The following is a 17836-nucleotide window of genomic DNA, read 5'->3' as shown; positions in this document are numbered from 1 at the left end:
TCAGTGCCTATACCACCTGAGCCTGTGAAAGTCAGTCGGGAAAGGTGATATTAAGAGAAACTAAGCAATTTATAAGTTATTGGCTTATGGAGTAATTGGAGTTCTATCCTTAAAGTAAGAACCCTCCAAAAAGCTATATTTTGGGATATTTAAATGACCTCCTTCATGAACAATGCCTTGCTACACTTTGCTTTAGTGAATGTCTTCATCTCTTATTAAGAGTCATTAAGAAAGAGACACAAAAACTGCTCTGCGTCCATTCTAGAATGACTGTCAAGGGCACACTTCTTTCCTTTGAACCCACACTAAACCCACTTGTGTGCCTACTGACACAGAGATGTATTCTTCCGTACATGAGACAACAGCTACATCAATAACAAGTTCGATCTTTTTCAGTTCATGCAAAGGTATTCCTTTTTTTTTAAGCATATAAATACAAATCACTGAAAATGTCAATTGACCACTTAAAGCATTAGACATATTACATCTGTGCCTAAAAACACTTTCAAAATTAATTCTCCTAAATATTAAAAATGGTTAAAATTGTCTTACTAGTTTTCATGACTTCCATCAAAATGCTATCAAAAGACGACAGAGAGATCTGGTTTTCTCCTTACTTGTCATTGGCCAGATGGTAAAAGCGCCTATTCACACATCCAGTACACAGCAGGGTCACAGCATCCAGGTAGGAAAAGATCTTCAGCAAGATTTCTGAAGGCATACTGAGAGAGGGGAAGAATCAAGCATTTGAGCTACAAGTTAACCAGAAAACCACCGGCTGTTCATCTCCAGACAGAAGGTGAGCAGCACCCTTCCTGTACGAGAGGCAAACTGACCCTTATCTTACACTGGTTTCTCAACTGAAATGTCCTGGCTACCACAATCCTCATGACCTGAACAAATCCAGAGACTCAAGGGTACAGGGAGCTAACTTCCTTGGCATGTTACTTATATGCACACACAATGGATCAAGAGACAGGATTTCCTTACTCCCTCATGAAAGTATGCATTATTCTTTGGTGAGATAAAAGGAAATAAGAGAAAAAGAATGCATTCTTAGCTATTAATAAAAAATAATAATAATAAACCACAGAATCCTCATCCTCCTCAAAAAAACAAAGGAACTGGAATAGGAAATACCCACTTATTTTCCACCTACCCTATACCACCCTCATATACTCTCTTCTTCCTCACACTTAAGACCTTCCTCTATGTTTTAAGAGACTCCAAGCCCTGTAAGATTTTCTGAACTCCCTTTTCCCTTTTCATTTATAACCTAAATGAATGACATTGAGCTGCATTCTCTGAGGCTGAAAGAAAGCAAGCCAGAGAAGACTGTCACGGGGAGAGGGGAGGGGCCAGGGGATGAGGAACCTAGGCAGTAAAATCCTTTGGCCAATTTAAAATGGCTTGCCCCTAATCTCTCCACTTGTGATTTCAACTATTTCAAATTTTTTAATTATGATGAAAATCAAGTTATTAAATGTGTCATAGGGAAATAATCAGTCCTAAGATTCTGATAATACTGAGAAAGAATGATGTGGACTCCCTCATAGAAAAGATGAAGAATACAAGACAGACCAGACCCATGTCACTAGTCACTACCCCAACTCAAAAGCTTCAGAGATATTCGACCAGAGACTCCCTGATGGTTTAAACAAGCAGTTTGGCTTGGGGTTAATTAAATCCCTCCCACCAAATGAAATTCCTTACACTCAGAGTCAATAAATCAGATGCTTTTAGTGACAAAAGGTTGCTAATGCATAGATGGCAAAGTTGCAAGAAAACACATTTTGTGACCATTTGGATGACCTGCTGCACATAGTTTTCATATTTTGATTCAACTATTTCACAAAAACTCATAGTTATTATTTTTTAAATAATTATAATCCAAAAAAATGTAGAGCTGGGCTTAAAGAAAACATTCCAGAGTGGTATCTGGCAAATCCTATCCGGGGAGAATTATTGAGTTGGACTAAAATCCTACTCAAAGGCCCTTAGAGACTAACCCCCACCCCCTACCCAGCAGACTAACATAATGGGGTGGGGGCTTTCCCTGTACTTCTAGCAAAAGCAGAAAACCCCCACTCCATAGTTAGAATAGTAGAGAGCAAAGACAGTCTTCATTATGGTTCATAAGGTTTCCACTGGGTCACCTTGTGCTGGATTCTAATCATTTTATACCACAGCAGGTGAAGGGGGGATTGGGGGGAGGAAGAAAGTGAGAGAGAGGCAGGACAATCCAAGAAGCTCCAAGTGTCAGAGCACAGTATCTAGTACAGAGAAGGTCCTCGAATGTTTAATGGATGGATGAACCAATCGAGTATTTGTTCTAGTTCCTACATCACATTATTGGATGACAGATCATATTCACAGAGTATAGGGTTTAAAGCTTAAATTGCTAACTTTTTTTTTTTTTTTTTTGGTTTTCATTTCTTTTAGAGAATACACTGAAAGTATGTACTCTGTGAGCTGAGTTATAGTGTCAAAGCCCAAAACTTGAAAATAAGGAACTTATGTTTGAATCTGAATTTTGCAATGTGCAGACTCTGTGAGCCCTACTCTCCCCACCGTACATGTCTACCGGAACGCCATGCTTTCAGGGCTTCACACAATGCTCAGCACAGGGTTGGGTCCCACGAGTGTCAGTGCACTACAAATCCATGGGCATCTCAGCACCGATTTCAAATAATTAGTTCAAAGAAAGGATTCTACAGATCCTGTTGCTGAGGTCACAGTGCAGAACCTTGCCATGGCACAAGGGGCTCCCAAAGCATTGAACACTAAAAAATCCAGAGACCTCTGGAGCTTTTTCATCTTCTTTCCACTGTTTCAAGGGTCTTTATCAACTAGAAAGTGAATAATTTTTAAGAATTTTTTTTAAGGAGGAAAATTGACTTGTCACTTTTAGAAGTTCACTTCATAAACCTAGTCTAATAATGACAGTGGTGACAGGCTGATGACTCACAGCAAACTCTCCATGTTGTACTTTCTTCCTACGCAATTCTATTCTCGGCTAAGAACAGCAGCTTGCTATGTACAGCACTGAAACTTTCTCTACAAGCTCCACCCCTGGGGCCTCCAGAAGAGCACCAACTACTGTGACTCACCTTTCCAGAGATGCAGAATGGTCAGCAGACGGCTGCTTGTAGTGCCTTCCTCGCCTAGCGCACTGCTTCAGGGCGGCAGTGCCTGCATAACTGGTGCCCGGTCTCTTCCTGAAAGTAAGCACAGAAAAGTGAAATCATGACAGGCGAACTGTCCAGTTCCCTCTACAAAACTGTAGAGGATTCATAAACTCCAAGAATGACTCCTTGTAAAATTGCATCATGGGAAGGAAGGAAGGAAGGAAGGAAGGAAGGAAGGAAGGAAGGAAGGAAAAAGGAAGGAAGGAAGGAAGGAAGGAAGGAAGGAAGGAAGGAAGGAAGGAAGGAAGGAAGGGCGCAGGCAAGAGACTGTGAAATATTCCATGTCCTGAGTCCATAAACCTGGTAACTGGGCTTACTCTGATATGTTTTAAACATAAAATTCGTCACTTCTGGCCTGTTGACTAAGATCAAGTAAACAAGATTAAATATTTGCTTTTGTAGGCTTTCAGCATATCAAAGACATTAAATAAGACTTATTTAATGGAATAAAAGGATAAACATAAAACGTATCACCTGGCCAGCTTCAACAATACCATAGCAGAAACCTAATGAAAACAGCATCAATCAGGTAAGAAAACCTTTAGATTTGCAAACCAGAACTGCCCACACAATCTACAACTTTGCTGGTCTTAAGGGATGATGAATCCAACCCTAGCTCTGGCAATCACAGCTGCAGAAATACCAAATACTCATCCTCAATTTTTTTTTCACATTTTAACTATCTCAGATTCAATGGAATATATTTTAACTGGCCATCTTTTTTTTTTTTTCATTTTAGCAGTACAAAAAAAATTGTAACTCTTACAATCAATGGCTTTTAAGGTTCAATGTAGTAAGGTGTATTTTATGCAGTTTTCAGAAGTTCCTATTTTTTTATTAAAATCACCCTCAAAACCAGCACTGCTCCACAGAAGTTTGATAAGGGATCTGAAACCCCAGTAAGGCATGGAGCCCAAAACCCTCATTTTCTAGGCAGCAGCCCACAAACAGAGCTACTGGTGGATATGCTACTTCTCTTGGAAAGGTCTGGAAGCTTCTTCTTTACCATGTACACACACACACACACACACACACACCAAACTACTGACCCATCTCCCACCCAGCATGTGACTAAAATCTAGAGTATCCATTCCATACATCCAGTTCACCAGTATGTCATTGCTCTGAGGATGTACTTTGTTCACCAAGAGTTTAGCACCCAAACACGGCCTGCCCCTAGAAGGCATGGGACTGAATCACCCACAACCCAGCACAGCCTGAAACCCACGGTGGAACCATGCGCCCCATGAAGTGCATATCCACAAGCACTCAAATTGCCTGATGACTCCCCAGGGGCTTCTGAGCATCCAGAGAATGTCTGTCCCCCCTTTATAGGTTTTTCTCTTTAGAAACATCATAATGAAGAGCCCATGATAAGCCCTCGATAAACACTGGCTAGCATCTGCATGCTGGCACTGTTGTCAACACAGGAGAGGGGGAACACAGGAAACCTTTCTAGATCCTGGAGGGTAACAAATTCGCCGAGGTAAAAACGCTGGCTGCCCATGCTTCTCCATTCCAGCTTCAGCAGAAGACAGTCAATGTGCCTTTTGTCTTACCTCCTAGCCAGAGAGTCCCTGGGAACGCAAAGAAGCTGGACACAACCAGTGGTTTGCAATCTGTGTGTTCCAGAACAGGAAGTGGAGGGAGAGGGGCAGAAGAGGCCCTACTCTGGAAAGTTCTGTAACGCTCCCACCCCTTATTTCAGAGAATTCCACCTATGCAGTAGATCTTTGTATTTCTGTTGAAAGTATTATTTAAGCAAAGATTTCCACAAGAGAAAATCTTCAACTCCACTGACCTGGCTCTAACACAGTAATAAGAAGTAAAATACAATTTCCTAATTGTATTAGTGTCCTAGGGCTCTCTTAACAAACTGACTTAAACTAGGTAGCTAAGAACAACAGAAATGTATTGTCTCAGAGTCCTAGAGGCCACAAGTCCAAAGTCAAGGTGTTGGGACAGCCATGCTCCCTCCACAAAGTCTCTACGGAAGAACCCTTCCTTGCCTCTTCCAGTTTCTGGTGGTTGCTGACAATCCTTGCTTTTCCTTAGCTTGTGGCAACTAAGATGACTAACTCTTATCTCTGCCCCATCTTTGCCCAGCCATCTTCCTGGTGTGTGTCTTCATCTCTTCTTCTAAGGACACCAGTCACATTTGATTTAGGATCCACCCTAACCAAGTGTGACCTCATTGTAACTACATCTACAAACACCCTATTTTCAAATAAAATCACACCCTAAGCTTCTGAGTAGACATGAATGGGGGGGGGGCACCATTTAACACAATTGTTAAACAATGTACATTTTTAAATGATTTAAGAGCACTCCTTATTTTAACTGGTTTACTTGTTGTAAATTCTATACCAACCTGTATTACATACTCAAAGATCAAATATCTTTAGTTGATAGAGGTTTCTAACATATAAGTTTTAAGTAAAAGGCATTTCTATAACTCCTCCATCAAATCCACTGTCTGCCTGGATTTTCCATACAGTGACCCTTAGACCCCTGCCAGTATGAATGGTCATGCTAAGAACTCCCAGAGTCTGTATTACACATTGTATGAAGACTGAGGAAGGCTTCTTTAACTTAAATGAATACTGCTGGGGTCACTCAAATATAAATTTGTTTAAAAGCATTAGTAAATTGACAACAGCTTTTTGCCATACATGTTTCCGCAATCAAAACTTGTCAAAAGAAATAAAATCTATTACCCTAAGTCCTTTCCACAGGAGTCGAAGAAAAGTAAATTAATACACTGTATCGATCAGTTTCAATCTAGCAAACTGGCAAAGACCACATAAAGAACATCTCATTCACTGCTGGGAGCATAAATTGGTATAAACAGCAAGGAAAGCCAAATCTGGCAGTGTTTATCAAGATCCTTAAAAGGCACATGTATTTTTTTTTAAGCCAGGAATTTCACTTGTACAAATATATCCCAAAGCAAGAAAATGAGCCCAAAAATGTTGCTGGAGAAAGTCCATCTCAGACTTGCCTACACTGACAAACTTCCAGAGTCGGTACAGGGATTGGTTCAACAGTGTGGCTACATACAGTGAACAATGCTCAGCCAATTAAAATGGACATTTTCAGCACAGAAAAAAGTGTCTGAGATAGAAACAAGCTCATTAACGTCTTTGTGTCTGCATGGCTCATGCCTCCATCTCCTTCAGGTATTCATGCAAATGTCACCAACTCACTGACAATTCCTTTGGCCATGTTCTCTAAAACTCCAATCCATACTACCCACACACACTCTAGGCCCTCTCCTTATTTCTCTCCTCAGCACATATCACCATCCTTCACTACATACACATCTTATCTCCTCTGCTTGCTATCACTGGAATTATAAGCTCCACACTGGCAGGTCTTTTGCATGAGTTTTGTTCACCCACAACATGCCTGGCATAGACAGGCAATTGATAAACACCTGCTAAATTAATAACCTATGAATTGAAAAAATCAGGTTATATCAAGATATATCACATAATATTTTTTAATTTGTCCCCTACGAGAAGAAGTAAACACACACAAAGAAAGAAGGTATGGGAAAAAAGACCATATACATTTTTGTATGTATGCAAAAAGCTATGAGGTTTTTGGGTGGTGGCTGTTTTTAAATGGGGGCTGGAGAGCTGAAAGGACAGAACTCCATGTGTTTTCTATTATTTCTTAATATATTGAATATGGAATGAACTGTGGGATTTTTGTTGTTTTAATTTCAAAACTGAAAATCCCATACACAAGGTTTGGATCCACAGTTTGATAGCACAATCCTTTCTTTAGGCAGGTGCAGTGGAGTGCCAGCTGCTCTGAAATCTGGGGGCACAGCCTGCAGAGAGCTCAAAAGTTCTTTGAAGTCTCTTACTTTATCTTAAAAATTAATACAGGGATCCCTGGGTGGCGCAGCGGTTTGGCGCCTGCCTTTGGCCCAGGGCACGATCCTGGAGACCCAGGATCGAATCCCACGTCGGGCTCCCGGTGCATGGAGCCTGCTTCTCCCTCTGCCTGTGTCTCTGCCTCTCTCTCTCTCTCTCTCTCTCTCTCTCTGACTATCATAAATAAATAAAAATTTAAAAAAATTAATACAAATGATGCACTTTACTGGATAATTTGTCGGTGGCTGTGCTAATATAACAAATGGATTATATTACCTACAGTTGAACTACTTAACATTTTTCCCCAAAGCCACTGCATTAATTTTACATCGCAGGAGAATGCCCCATGCATTACCTGCCCACTGGCACCTGTTTGAGAAATACAGCCTATCTGTTGCTGTTCTGCTTTTCCATAACTAAAATAGATTTCATATGTCCATATTTGACAAATCAAAGATTACCGAAGTTCTAACAAGGCAATCACAGGGATTCATTTGAGGTCCCAAGACAGAGGCCCAGAGCCCAAGAGACTCATCTCCTGACTGTTCTTCCAGAGCTCTTCTCACCGTATTATATTCTATATCCTATTAGTATGGGTTTCGGTATATTGAAAGTACATTTCTATTTCTCCATAAAATAAACCAACTGCATATTTTCAAGGGCCACACAATTAACAAATCAGTAAGTTGGGGATCCCCGGGTGGCACAGCGGTTTGGCGCCTGCCTTTGGCCCAGGGCGCGATCCTGGAGACCCGGGATCGAATCCCACATCAGGCTCCCGGTGCATGGAGCCTGCTTCTCCCTCTGCCTGTGTCTCTGCCTCTCTCTCTCTCTCTCTCTCTCTCTCTCTCTCTGTGACTATCATAAATAAATAAAAATTTAAAAAAATCAAATCAGTAAGTTGCATGCATGTCCTCATGTAGATTTATGGGTCTACAAAATTAAGCGCATACTTAGCTGACATAATTAGTAAGATGACATTCTGTTTGAAAACAATGTTTTCGAGTAATACATTTTGCCTGATAACCTTGAATATATTCAATATTTTTTAAGTTTACCTTAAAAAATTATCTTCTGAGCCTGATTTTTGATATATGATAAACCAAAGAAATTAAATCAAGTCAAAATTAAGCCAACCTAATATGCTGCCATTTTTCTCAGTTCATGTATTTACACATATTCACATCTTTCATTAAAAAGGGAACCATGGATTCCTTATTAAAATCTAATTTTTCTGTAGTGAAACAATAAAAATCACCACCCACTTAGACCATCTGCAATCATTTTTAGCGGCTTATTTGCCTTCCCATAAAGAATGCAGACCTCACCAAATCACAAGGTGACAAGCAGGCTCCTTTGCCAGACACTCTAAGTACGTCATCACCAGGATGTTCACTCAACTTACAAAGTAATAGAAGATTCATCACATAAAAATCATTCTGCTCCCCACTGACAGAGCTCTATATATAAAGACTAATTTTAGTGTTAGTGGCAAATTGATCTAAAGTTCAGACCTCAAATTTAAATGCTCCTACAGAAGTTCTGAAGGCATTGTCACCATTTTAGTTGTCACAAGTCCTGCGGTATATCCAGCACTGCAGCTACACTCAAGAACCAACTACTGCCATAATACAAAGGTGCAGAGCACCACTTCCAAAACCAACATGACGGGGTTATGGACCCTTGGATGAACATGGGACATAGTCCTGGAGATTCGGGAAAACAAAATTCAAGTTGTCGATTGTTAAATAACAATTGTTTTTCCTACATAAACACAGACATTCGGTTTATTAGAAGGCATGATACACATGAGTTTTTGTATCTTACAAATCACAAGGACGTGCAAGCAAAGAGAATCATCAAGGTTGCAAACTGCTCTTCATACTGTCGCTCCACCTGGCACACTAACCGAGATGGCGGCTGTAAAGTTAGGGACCACTCACCATAAGGAACTATGACAGCACCTCTGACAAACTGGATCATTCACTCTGAAATCAACCAACCTTTGGAGTTAAGCTAAAGAGCCTTCTGGATTATAGCTGCAGCATCCTGCTTCTTGCCCCTTCCCCATCTCCTCCAAGTTGCCTTCTCTCACTTAACAAGAGGACCACCCTTCAGCCGCAAGGTGCCCAAGGAAGAGAGGCAGAAGGGGATCAGGGGCCTGAACACCAAGGAGTGGCTATCAATACGCATCCCTTCAGGGTTTGCCTAGCAGACCTATGGGGCTTCTGGGTGGCTCAGTTGCTAAGCAGTGGACTGCTGATTTCAGCTTCCACCATGATCTCAGGGTTGTGAGATGAAGTCTCACAGTGGAGCCTGCTTAAGATTCTCTCTCTCCCTATTCCTCTGCCCTCCCCATCTCTCCCTCCCCCCCCCCCCCGCAAACTCCATGGAAGGAAGAAAAGAAAGAGTAAAAAGAAACCAAACGAAAGGCACTGGAGACCCCGAAATCCGAAATTCAGAAAGCTCTGCCCCAGGAAAACAAACTCCCAGACCAACCCGCCCACCAGAATTATCTGCTTAGAGGTTGTGTCCTCCATACAGGAACCATGGGCGGGAGAGAAAATCGGTAACCTTTTGATGAGTAGATTCCAGAGCCTAATAAAAAGAACGAAAGGTGATTTCCGGCCCCAGAAGAGACAAGCTACTTTAGGGATGAGCTCTGAACGGGTGCCCTTGTGGCGACCCGCAGGTGCAGACCAGGGATGTGCACCTGCCCTCGCAGGTGGAGCGCATCCCGCAGGAGGCGCTGCTCCAGGGCTCCCAGCTCCCCACAGCGCCTACAACTGAATAAAGGGAAGGAGGAAGCCTGTTCCCCGGGGGGAGCTAGGCTACTTGTATCAGGACTTGGGGTCTCCGCAAGTTTCCAAGTTGAGGGGACGTCCGCCCGCGGTTCTCTGGACCTCTCCTGCACTAAGAACAGCCGAGAGTGAAGTTAGAGGGGGAAAGGTGCCGGGTACCGCCCCGCCCCGCCCCGCGGCCCCCCGACAGTCACCTGAACCCCGCGGGCCCGGGGGCCTCCCCGGCCAGCCCCGGGGCCGCGCCGACGCCGCCCGGCGGCCAATGCAGCGCCTGGAGGCCGCGCCAGTGCTGCAGCAGGAGTCGGCCGCGTCCCGTCGCCATGGAGACCCGGCGGAGCGCCCAAGGCGGAGCGACCACGGAGGCAGGAGCGCGCCGCCCCACGCCACGCCCACTCGACGCCGGCGCGCGTGCGCAGAGGCGGGACGGAGGCCGACCCGCCCTTCCGCCGGCTCGAGGAGCGGTTCTGGAAACTTCCGGGCCCTGCTTCGTCCCACGCCCCGCGGCCTGATGCCGAGGTCGCCGCGTGGCAAGCGGGCCGCTGAGTTTCGGTCCCTGGTGGGGGCACTGCAGCAACCTCGTCTCTCCCCAGCTGCTGGCTTTGGGGAAGTTTGTGCTGCCTGCCGTGTGGTGGCCTTGGGAAGAAACTGAAACGCACAGGCTACATCATTTCCCCACAAGCAACAGCAGAGCCATAGTCAGACTGAGAATTTCGCAGGTTACAGTCCTCTCAAAGGGCTGCAAGAACACCCAGTCCGTAATCGCTAATTTGACTGCCGCCCGTTGGGCGATCGCCTCGCCCACCCTGGCGCCAAATAGGTGGAGCGCATGCGCAAGGAACTCTGGAAGGTGGCGGAAAGGCCACGCGCTGTCTGGCCGCCTTGCACTGTGGGAGATGTAGTCCTGGTGCCTTTCCCGCTGCGGTAGCTCTGCGAGGAGTGAGGGCCTCGGACTACTGTTCCCAGGACTCCCCGAGGTTTCCCAGGTTACTTTGCAGAGGCATGGCGGGTAGTGTGTGAATGTCAATACGGCAGGTAATTAAATCACTTTAATTCTAGTAGAAAGAGCACAGAAGGGAAGAAGAGGTGGACACGGCTTCTTTCGGGAGCTAACTTTTTTGCCGAACAAGCCGTGCAGAATCACCGATGTGACTGTGTAGCGCTGAGTACACTCTGGCTGGGTGTGTATTGGGTAGTGAAGCTTTGCGGTTCCCCGCTGGCACCTTTGTAAAGCGGAGCGGTTTTCTGTGATCATGATTTGTACTTTCTTACGGGCTGCGCGGTGTGCGGAGAAGCTGTGCAGGTCGTCAGGGAAGCCGTTGTTTCCGCCACGCTTAGTGCTTAACAGAGCTTGCTTGAGGGCCGCGTCGGGTTTGAGCTGGGCTCTGCGAGAGCAAAAGAAAGCGGTACGACCTAAGAGTGTCCTTGGAGTCACCCAGAAAACCATCTGGACGCAGAGGCAGAGCCCCCAGAGGGCAGGAGACGACGGCAGCAAACAAGTGTCCGTGCACAGCCAGAGAGGGGAAACCGTCGTCTCAACGTCACAGAAAGGTAACGGGAGTGATCAGTCTATCAGCAAACGTGGCGAGAGCGAGCAGGGTCCCTTCGCACAAGTTCAGGGCTAAAGGTAGAAAAACGGTTCACGCAAATTAAAAGGTAGGACCGTTCAACACAGTTCAGAGTTTGAGACTGTAGACCCACAGTTTTCTTCACAGACTTGAACTCGGATTTCAAAGTTGCTTTTTAGGTGACTTTGTTGAGTTGTGGCGAGAAAATGTTTCCCAGCTTTTATTACAACTTAACCGTTGTTGAGTACTTGATAGTAAGTTAGTATACTTCACAGATGCGGTTTACCACAGTTGAGTTTCCTGTTGCCTCCCTCAAACATTAAAATTCTGTGTGTGAGGCACACTTCCCCAGTTTCACACAACGGAAAATTAAAGCCACGTCTTCTACTCTTAATTTCCTAGTACCCAGGTCAGTGCTCTTTAGAACAGCCGTTCACCAGTAGTTCTTGAGCTTCCATTTCCTCTGCGTACACTTGAGCAGATGCTAACGGGTGTGCCAGAGAGTTCCTGTACACAGACAGATGCACTTAATGAGGAGGAGGTAGGTACAGTGTGAAACAATGAAAGCATGGTAGTTTGCTGCAAAGAGTACCAGAGAGCACAAAATAGATACAGAGTAATTGGGTGGAATAAATAGAAGAAATACTATTGAGGCATAATCCTTAGGGACCCACTCAACGTAGGTCAGCCCAACACTGCTCTTGAATGACTGCCGCGCCCAGATGTTGAGTTAGACTCTTCACGCTACAGAATTAAAGGTGTTCAAAACCGTTTACCTCCAAGTGACACGGGAAGTGATAGAAAGAACATATGTAATACGGAAGGCACAATGTCTTTCTGTCAGGGAAAGTCAGGTTTTCACAGATGAGATGATGGATTTAACATTTATTGTTTATTTCTTCATTTCACGGTAATTTGTGGAAAGATAAGTAAAAAGGAAGCAAAGAGTTCAGACACCTTGATTTTACCATGCAGAGATGACTTTTGTTAACATTTTGCTCTATGTCATTTCAGTGCATATATTTTTTTTTTGGTGCATATATACTTTTTAACATTAACAAAAAAAAACTGTATCCTAGCAATTGTTTTGTAATCTGTTGAATATGTAAAATACATGATCATTCATTCATAATAGCCTGAACAGGGCTGTGAGGGATGATTAAAAGTTCAGCATGAATGAACAACCTGTATGCAGAGGGCAGAGGCAGAGACTGTCAAACAGCATGTGTCAGGTCGTCGCTCCAGCAATGGGGCTGCTTACGCTGCAGACGGGTCCTGCTGCAGAGTCCTGTCCTGATCTGGACCCCATTCAAAGGCGACAGCCTTCCTGGTGACTCAGCGAAGGAGTGGGAGCAGTATTCTCAAATGTGGAATATGCTGCCCACAGCGTCCAAAGGAACCTATCACACACCACACTAGGATATACAGGATGCAGTAGTTTCTTTTATTTGAGATGGAGCGTCTTAGCATGCCCCATGCAGTATACCCCTAAGGGTTTTGCTCATGTGGTTGGTGAGCTCTGGATCTGTTTTTTGGCCTCATCCCCCACATTTGGAGTACCTGTGTTTACCAAGCTTCCTGACACACATGCCACTTGTTACTTTGGGCTCTGACGAATATGATGGCATAAATAGAATGGACAAATGTGACGTCTTGCAAAATGTCCACAACAGCTTTGTCCAAATAAAACTTTTCGCAGAGACAGAGATGTTCTATACGTATGAGGTCTCTACATGTGGCTGTTCAGCACTTGAAATGTCGCTAGTGTGATTGAGGGACTGAGTGTTTAAGTTAACGTAACTTTAAAATAACACTCACATAGCCGTGTATGGTGTGTGGTTACTCTACAGGACAAAGTCCAGAAGGCTCAGGTCCCTAACAGTCACATTGTAACACATACCTAACAAATCCTAAGTGAGACTACATAGACGTTGTTGTCATTTTGTGTTCCAACAAGTGCTACCTGTGGGTAGCAGGTGCTTCGTATTCTAAGTTCATCCGATTATCAGCTCTGGCTGGCCAAGCAAATTCCTGTTCTGAATTCCATTCTGCCAGTGGAGGCAGCCTGGTGGGAAGGTGACTGGAAGAGTTGAGGCCTATGCTGATCCCTTGGACTACAGTTAACAAAGCAAACACTTCATCTGTGAACAGAATGTGACCGGCACTGCCAAATCTGTAACATGTTTTCACGCCGAGGGCCTGGGGCACTTATTTCAAGTGTTTTGTCATCTTAGAAAGTAAAGAAGTATTAAAATTATACTACTAAATAAAATTAAAATACAAATTCCTTGGCCCAGAATTCTGCTGAGGTTCTTTTGAAAACTTTGTTCAGGTGGTTCTGATTTGTGGGGAGGCTTGAGAGCAGCTGTTCCAGCATGCATGCAGACCCCCTCATAGGGTCCTGGGTCCACATCTCACCCTCCAGAAGTGCTGAAGCCATGAGCGTTCCTGCCCATCTGGCACACCTCTAACTCAGTGGTGCTTTCTTTTTACAGTGAAAGAAGCTGGAAGAGATTTTACCTACTTGATAGTGGTGCTTATTGGAATCACCGTCACAGGTTGATCACAGCAAGTATAATGTCTGTCCCTAAAATCTGTTTAACTAAACATTTGTCTTGCTCTTGATTTGCTTGATCTTCTTTTTCTATAATTCGCAGGTGGCTTGTTTTACACAATTTTCAAAGAACTTTTTTCTTCATCCAGTCCTAATAAGATCTATGGGAAAGCCTTAGAAAAATGCAGATCACACCCCGAGGTGAGTCTTCCAGATGCAGTCACACACACTGTGAAGAACCGGAGAAGATGCCAGGGTCGGGGGACAGAACTCACATATTGGTTCTGAGACTAGTGACGTTTATAGGATAATAAAGTCATAACGGTTGGATTGTGATTATGTTATTAGCTCTTTGTTCTGTACTTGAAATGCCTTAAGACCACCTAAAGGTCTGTGTAGCGATGTTTCCATCCTAATTATACAAGAGAGTCACTTATCGTCATAGATGTTAAATGCTTAGATCTTCCCAGAGTTTTAAACTCATGCGGTAAGTTTCTAGTCTTATAAAAAAGCTTAGTGGCCCCATGATCATAATGGTAATTCTTGACACTAAAGGCACATTATGCACCAGGCACTGCACTCAGCACATCCTCTTTCTTGGATCTCATGAAAGCCATTTGTGTTAAATACTACTGACTGTGCCATTTGCAGAAGGGGAGACTGACACTTTAGAGATTGGGTAACAACTGAGATTGCTGAGCTGTAAATGGTACAGCCAGGACCTGAGGCCAAGTTTGTGTGACTCCAAAGCTTATGCTCTTAAGCACGGCCTGCCCAGAGCATCCCCTGGAAGGAGGCTGACATATGGGAAAGCTGCCCATGTTCTGTTACGAGTCCTGTCCAGAAGGAGGGCTTTCCGTGATGCTTTCCAGTCACAGGTAGAAAGCCAGCGCAGCCATTGTAGTGCCAGAGTGGAAACTCTTTGAAATCTTGTATCTTGAAGGAAAACAGCAGACAACACCAAAAACCAGGCGGGTGGCTTCTCACCCAGACCCAGGAGTAATACAGCACCCTGTGAGGGGGAGGCGTGAGGCTGCAGGTGCCCTCAGTAGGCGCAGGTCCCTGACCGCTTTCCCTGGGCTCCGTGGTATTTGCATTTTAAATTCAGGAAGAACTGCATGTCCATGTCATTGTGAGTTTTCCTTTAGGAATCGTGGGTTCATACCTCTAGATCTGGCTTATTCTAAGCAGTTGATTGTTGCAGGTTCCCTTGCCGTCTGGAAGTGGTGCGCTCCCACGAAAGTTCTCATAAGTCAGAAGCGTAAAGCGAGGGCGCAGCCACCATTTCATGGAAGCAAGAAGCATTTGGATTTTGTTCAGTTAGCAGAAACAGGTATTAGCGTAGGTCCTTCTTAAAAGCAACGTGGTCAAGCCAACTTTTGGATAGCTGGAGAAACCTGTACTCGTTCTTCTATTTCACTGTCTCTAGTGACTCAGAAAGTTGTCTTATTCTTGTAGCTTTGAGTATTAGACCCCATTAGATACATTTCACTAAAAACATTCAAATGTATATTTAAGCATTTGCCCCCATTGTTGTGCCCGGTCTTGAAATATATCCTTGTGGGAGGGTTTTCGCCTAATTCTTTTTTTGGTCCGTTTTCTCATCAGTGGAGTTGTCATTTTGAAAGGGTCCCAGGCTTAATGATTTGTTTTCTTTAAAAAAAAATCACTTGATTTGCCAGAACATATTTCCCTGGAAAGCTTGAAGGGTGGAGGCCTCACCGAGTCTGTCCCACAGGTCATCAGCGTCTTCGGGGAGCCCGTGAAGGGCTACGGGGAGGCGACGCGCCGTGGACGGAGACAGCACGTCAGGTACCCGTTCACATGTGTTCAGGAAGCTCGGGCGCTTGTTGAAGTGACAGAAGTTTGAGCCGCGCTCTTCCATTTTCTTGGCAGTTTTATTGAATATGTAAAGGATGGGCTGAAATACATGCGTGTGAAGTTCTACATCGAGGGCTCCGAGCCTGGGAAGCAAGGAACAGTGCATCTTGAAGTGAAGGAGGTATGGGGACCTTGTGGGACCTTGTGGACTTGGTGGAGACCTCATGGGACTTTGTGGGGACCTTGTGGGAACTTTAGGGGGCCTTAGGAGGATCAAGGGCTCCAATGCAGTAGGACATAAGCTCTGGGGACAGAAGTTACACCAAGAAATATGTTTATTTTTCAGAACCCAGAAAGTGGCGAATATGAATTTCGATACATATTTGTTGAACTTGAGCCCCACCCTAGAAGAACTATCATCATCGAAGACAATCGATCCTGAGCTAACTGCAGGACCCCAGCAAGCACGGTTTCCAAGCACACGTGGAGTGGTGCGGGCACACAGCTCTGCCCTTCCCCACTCTCCTCCCAAGGCTGTAGAATAAGATAGGAAAGAGTGTGTAGCACATAAAAGTGAATGTAACTGGGTAGTAGTTGCATTTAGATACACGTATGTGGAGAATTTCTTACAGAGGGCAAATCATGAAAAAGAACATACTTTATGGTATCTCTGAATCGATCATGGGCAGTATTTCTGTTCTAGTTAATATCTTTCATGATAAGAAATCTGTGTTATTAAAAACTGCACCATGTAAATAAGCAAAAAGAGTTCAATATTTTATGCTTTCATGCTGTATAACTGTAAAATCTGTGAAATAAAGTCAGAAGTAACAGAGATGTCAGAAGCTGCTTGCTTCCACACACTTGGGAATCTGACTTGAACATGTGAGAACATTTGAGAACTGTAGGAAGTTCAAGTGACAAATGCAAATGTTAAACGTATGGTTCAGCACACCTGTAGAAAGGCTGTATACACCACAGTTTGTAGCACTGTAGTGTGTCTCGTACTTCCAGCTCAGCAAGTGTGAACACTGGCTGCAGTGGGAGAAGCCCACGCCCACTCATCGGGGGCCATTGGATCCTCAACCAGGGCAGAGGCCTGTATAGATGCCACACCTCACACGTCTGACCTCACTGTCCAGCTGAACAAGCGGTAAGGTGCAAGCACCAACCACAAATTGGCATCACCGAGTGTCGCCACCCCCTGGAGAGCACAAGTCCCTCCTCACTGCTGAAGGAACATGGAGACAGCCTGGTGCCAGTATTTGTGGGACAGGACCACTGTCCCAAGTATCTACGGGCGATCTGGAGAAAACTGACCCTAACTTCCAAGAGTGCAGTCATGTGACTGTAAAGTGCCTGTGCACTAGAAATGTCCTTTTCTGTGGGGCCTGGGAGTGCTGCGGGGCGGGGGGGGAGTATATCACATGACAAGAGGGTTAAGTTTCTTCAGTAGCAACGGAGAACATGAGAAACTGAGCAGGAGCAGAAGCTACTGTGTCTGTGGTAACAGAAAAGGACTGGTGGGCAGCCCCAGTGGCTCAGTGGTTTAGCGCCGCCTTCAGCCCAGGGCCTGATTCTGGAGACCCGGGATTGAGTCACATGTCAGGCTCCCTGCATGGAGCCTGCTTCTCCCTCTGCCTGTGTCTCTGCCTCTCTCTCTCTCTGTGTGTCTCTCTCATGAGTAAATAAAACCTTAAAAAAAAAAAGGACTGGTAGCTGCAGGAGGGATGAGAGCCAAGGAGGAGGCCAGCATGAAGGCCATTAGGACAGTTCAGACACTGATGAAGCCAGAGAAGGTGTACCGTGGAAGCATGTTTAGGGGGTAGAGGCCAAGTGGGTGCAGAGGGAATAGCCCAGGATAGCCCTCGGGTCCACCTGGAGTGAGCATAGTAAGAACTAGGGGAGGGAGTGGAGATGCTAAGTTGAGCATCTAGGTAAACCAGCCCCCGAGTCAGCCACATGGTGGGTCTAGGAGCAACCAGACAGTCGAGTCTGGTGCTCAGGACACTGGCCTAGAGAA

General features: G+C 44.8%; 2 protein-coding genes across 3 annotated transcripts in view; one reads left to right on the top strand and one right to left on the bottom strand.

Annotated features, from left to right (window-relative positions):
* The window catches only part of LOC129514635 (F-box only protein 15-like), a 49798-nt gene extending 39044 nt beyond the window's left edge, over nucleotides 1–10754 (bottom strand). For both annotated transcript variants that reach the window (XM_055333366.1, XM_055333367.1), the window contains exons 1-3: nucleotides 10068–10754; nucleotides 3111–3218; nucleotides 618–722 (exon numbers count right to left, since the gene is read on the bottom strand). In XM_055333366.1, coding sequence (XP_055189341.1) covers nucleotides 618–722; nucleotides 3111–3218; nucleotides 10068–10195 — 341 coding nt within the window. In that variant the 5' untranslated portion in view covers nucleotides 10196–10754. The remainder of the gene's footprint in view (nucleotides 1–617; nucleotides 723–3110; nucleotides 3219–10067) is intronic.
* Nucleotides 10755–10873: 119 nt separating this feature from the next.
* Nucleotides 10874–16650, top strand: LOC129514636 (mitochondrial import inner membrane translocase subunit Tim21-like). The gene is made up of 6 exons (XM_055333368.1): nucleotides 10874–11421; nucleotides 13934–13996; nucleotides 14096–14193; nucleotides 15731–15804; nucleotides 15889–15994; nucleotides 16160–16650. The coding sequence occupies exons 1-6, from the start codon at nucleotides 11124–11126 to the stop codon at nucleotides 16253–16255; spliced, it is 735 nt and encodes a 244-aa protein (XP_055189343.1). The 5' UTR covers nucleotides 10874–11123; the 3' UTR covers nucleotides 16256–16650.
* Nucleotides 16651–17836: the final 1186 nt, after the last annotated feature.

Source organism: Nyctereutes procyonoides, unplaced genomic scaffold, assembly GCF_905146905.1.
Source record: "Nyctereutes procyonoides isolate TBG_1078 unplaced genomic scaffold, NYPRO_anot_genome, whole genome shotgun sequence".
Lineage (NCBI taxonomy): Eukaryota > Metazoa > Chordata > Mammalia > Carnivora > Canidae > Nyctereutes > Nyctereutes procyonoides.
The sequence above is the reverse complement of the archived record's forward strand: the minus strand, read 5'-3'. Positions and strand labels throughout refer to the sequence as shown.

What these genes read in the sequence shown, in the direction of transcription:
- LOC129514636 (XM_055333368.1), top strand. Translation starts at nt 11,124, where the DNA reads ATGATTTGTACTTTCTTACGGGCTGCGCGGTGTGCGGAGAAGCTGTGC. An exon ending in CGTCTCAACGTCACAGAAAG is followed by an intron (nt 11,422 to 13,933) that starts GTAACGGGAGTG and finishes TTCTTTTTACAG; the next exon opens with TGAAAGAAGCTGGAAGAGAT. An exon ending in GGACGGAGACAGCACGTCAG is followed by an intron (nt 15,805 to 15,888) that starts GTACCCGTTCAC and finishes TTTTCTTGGCAG; the next exon opens with TTTTATTGAATATGTAAAGG.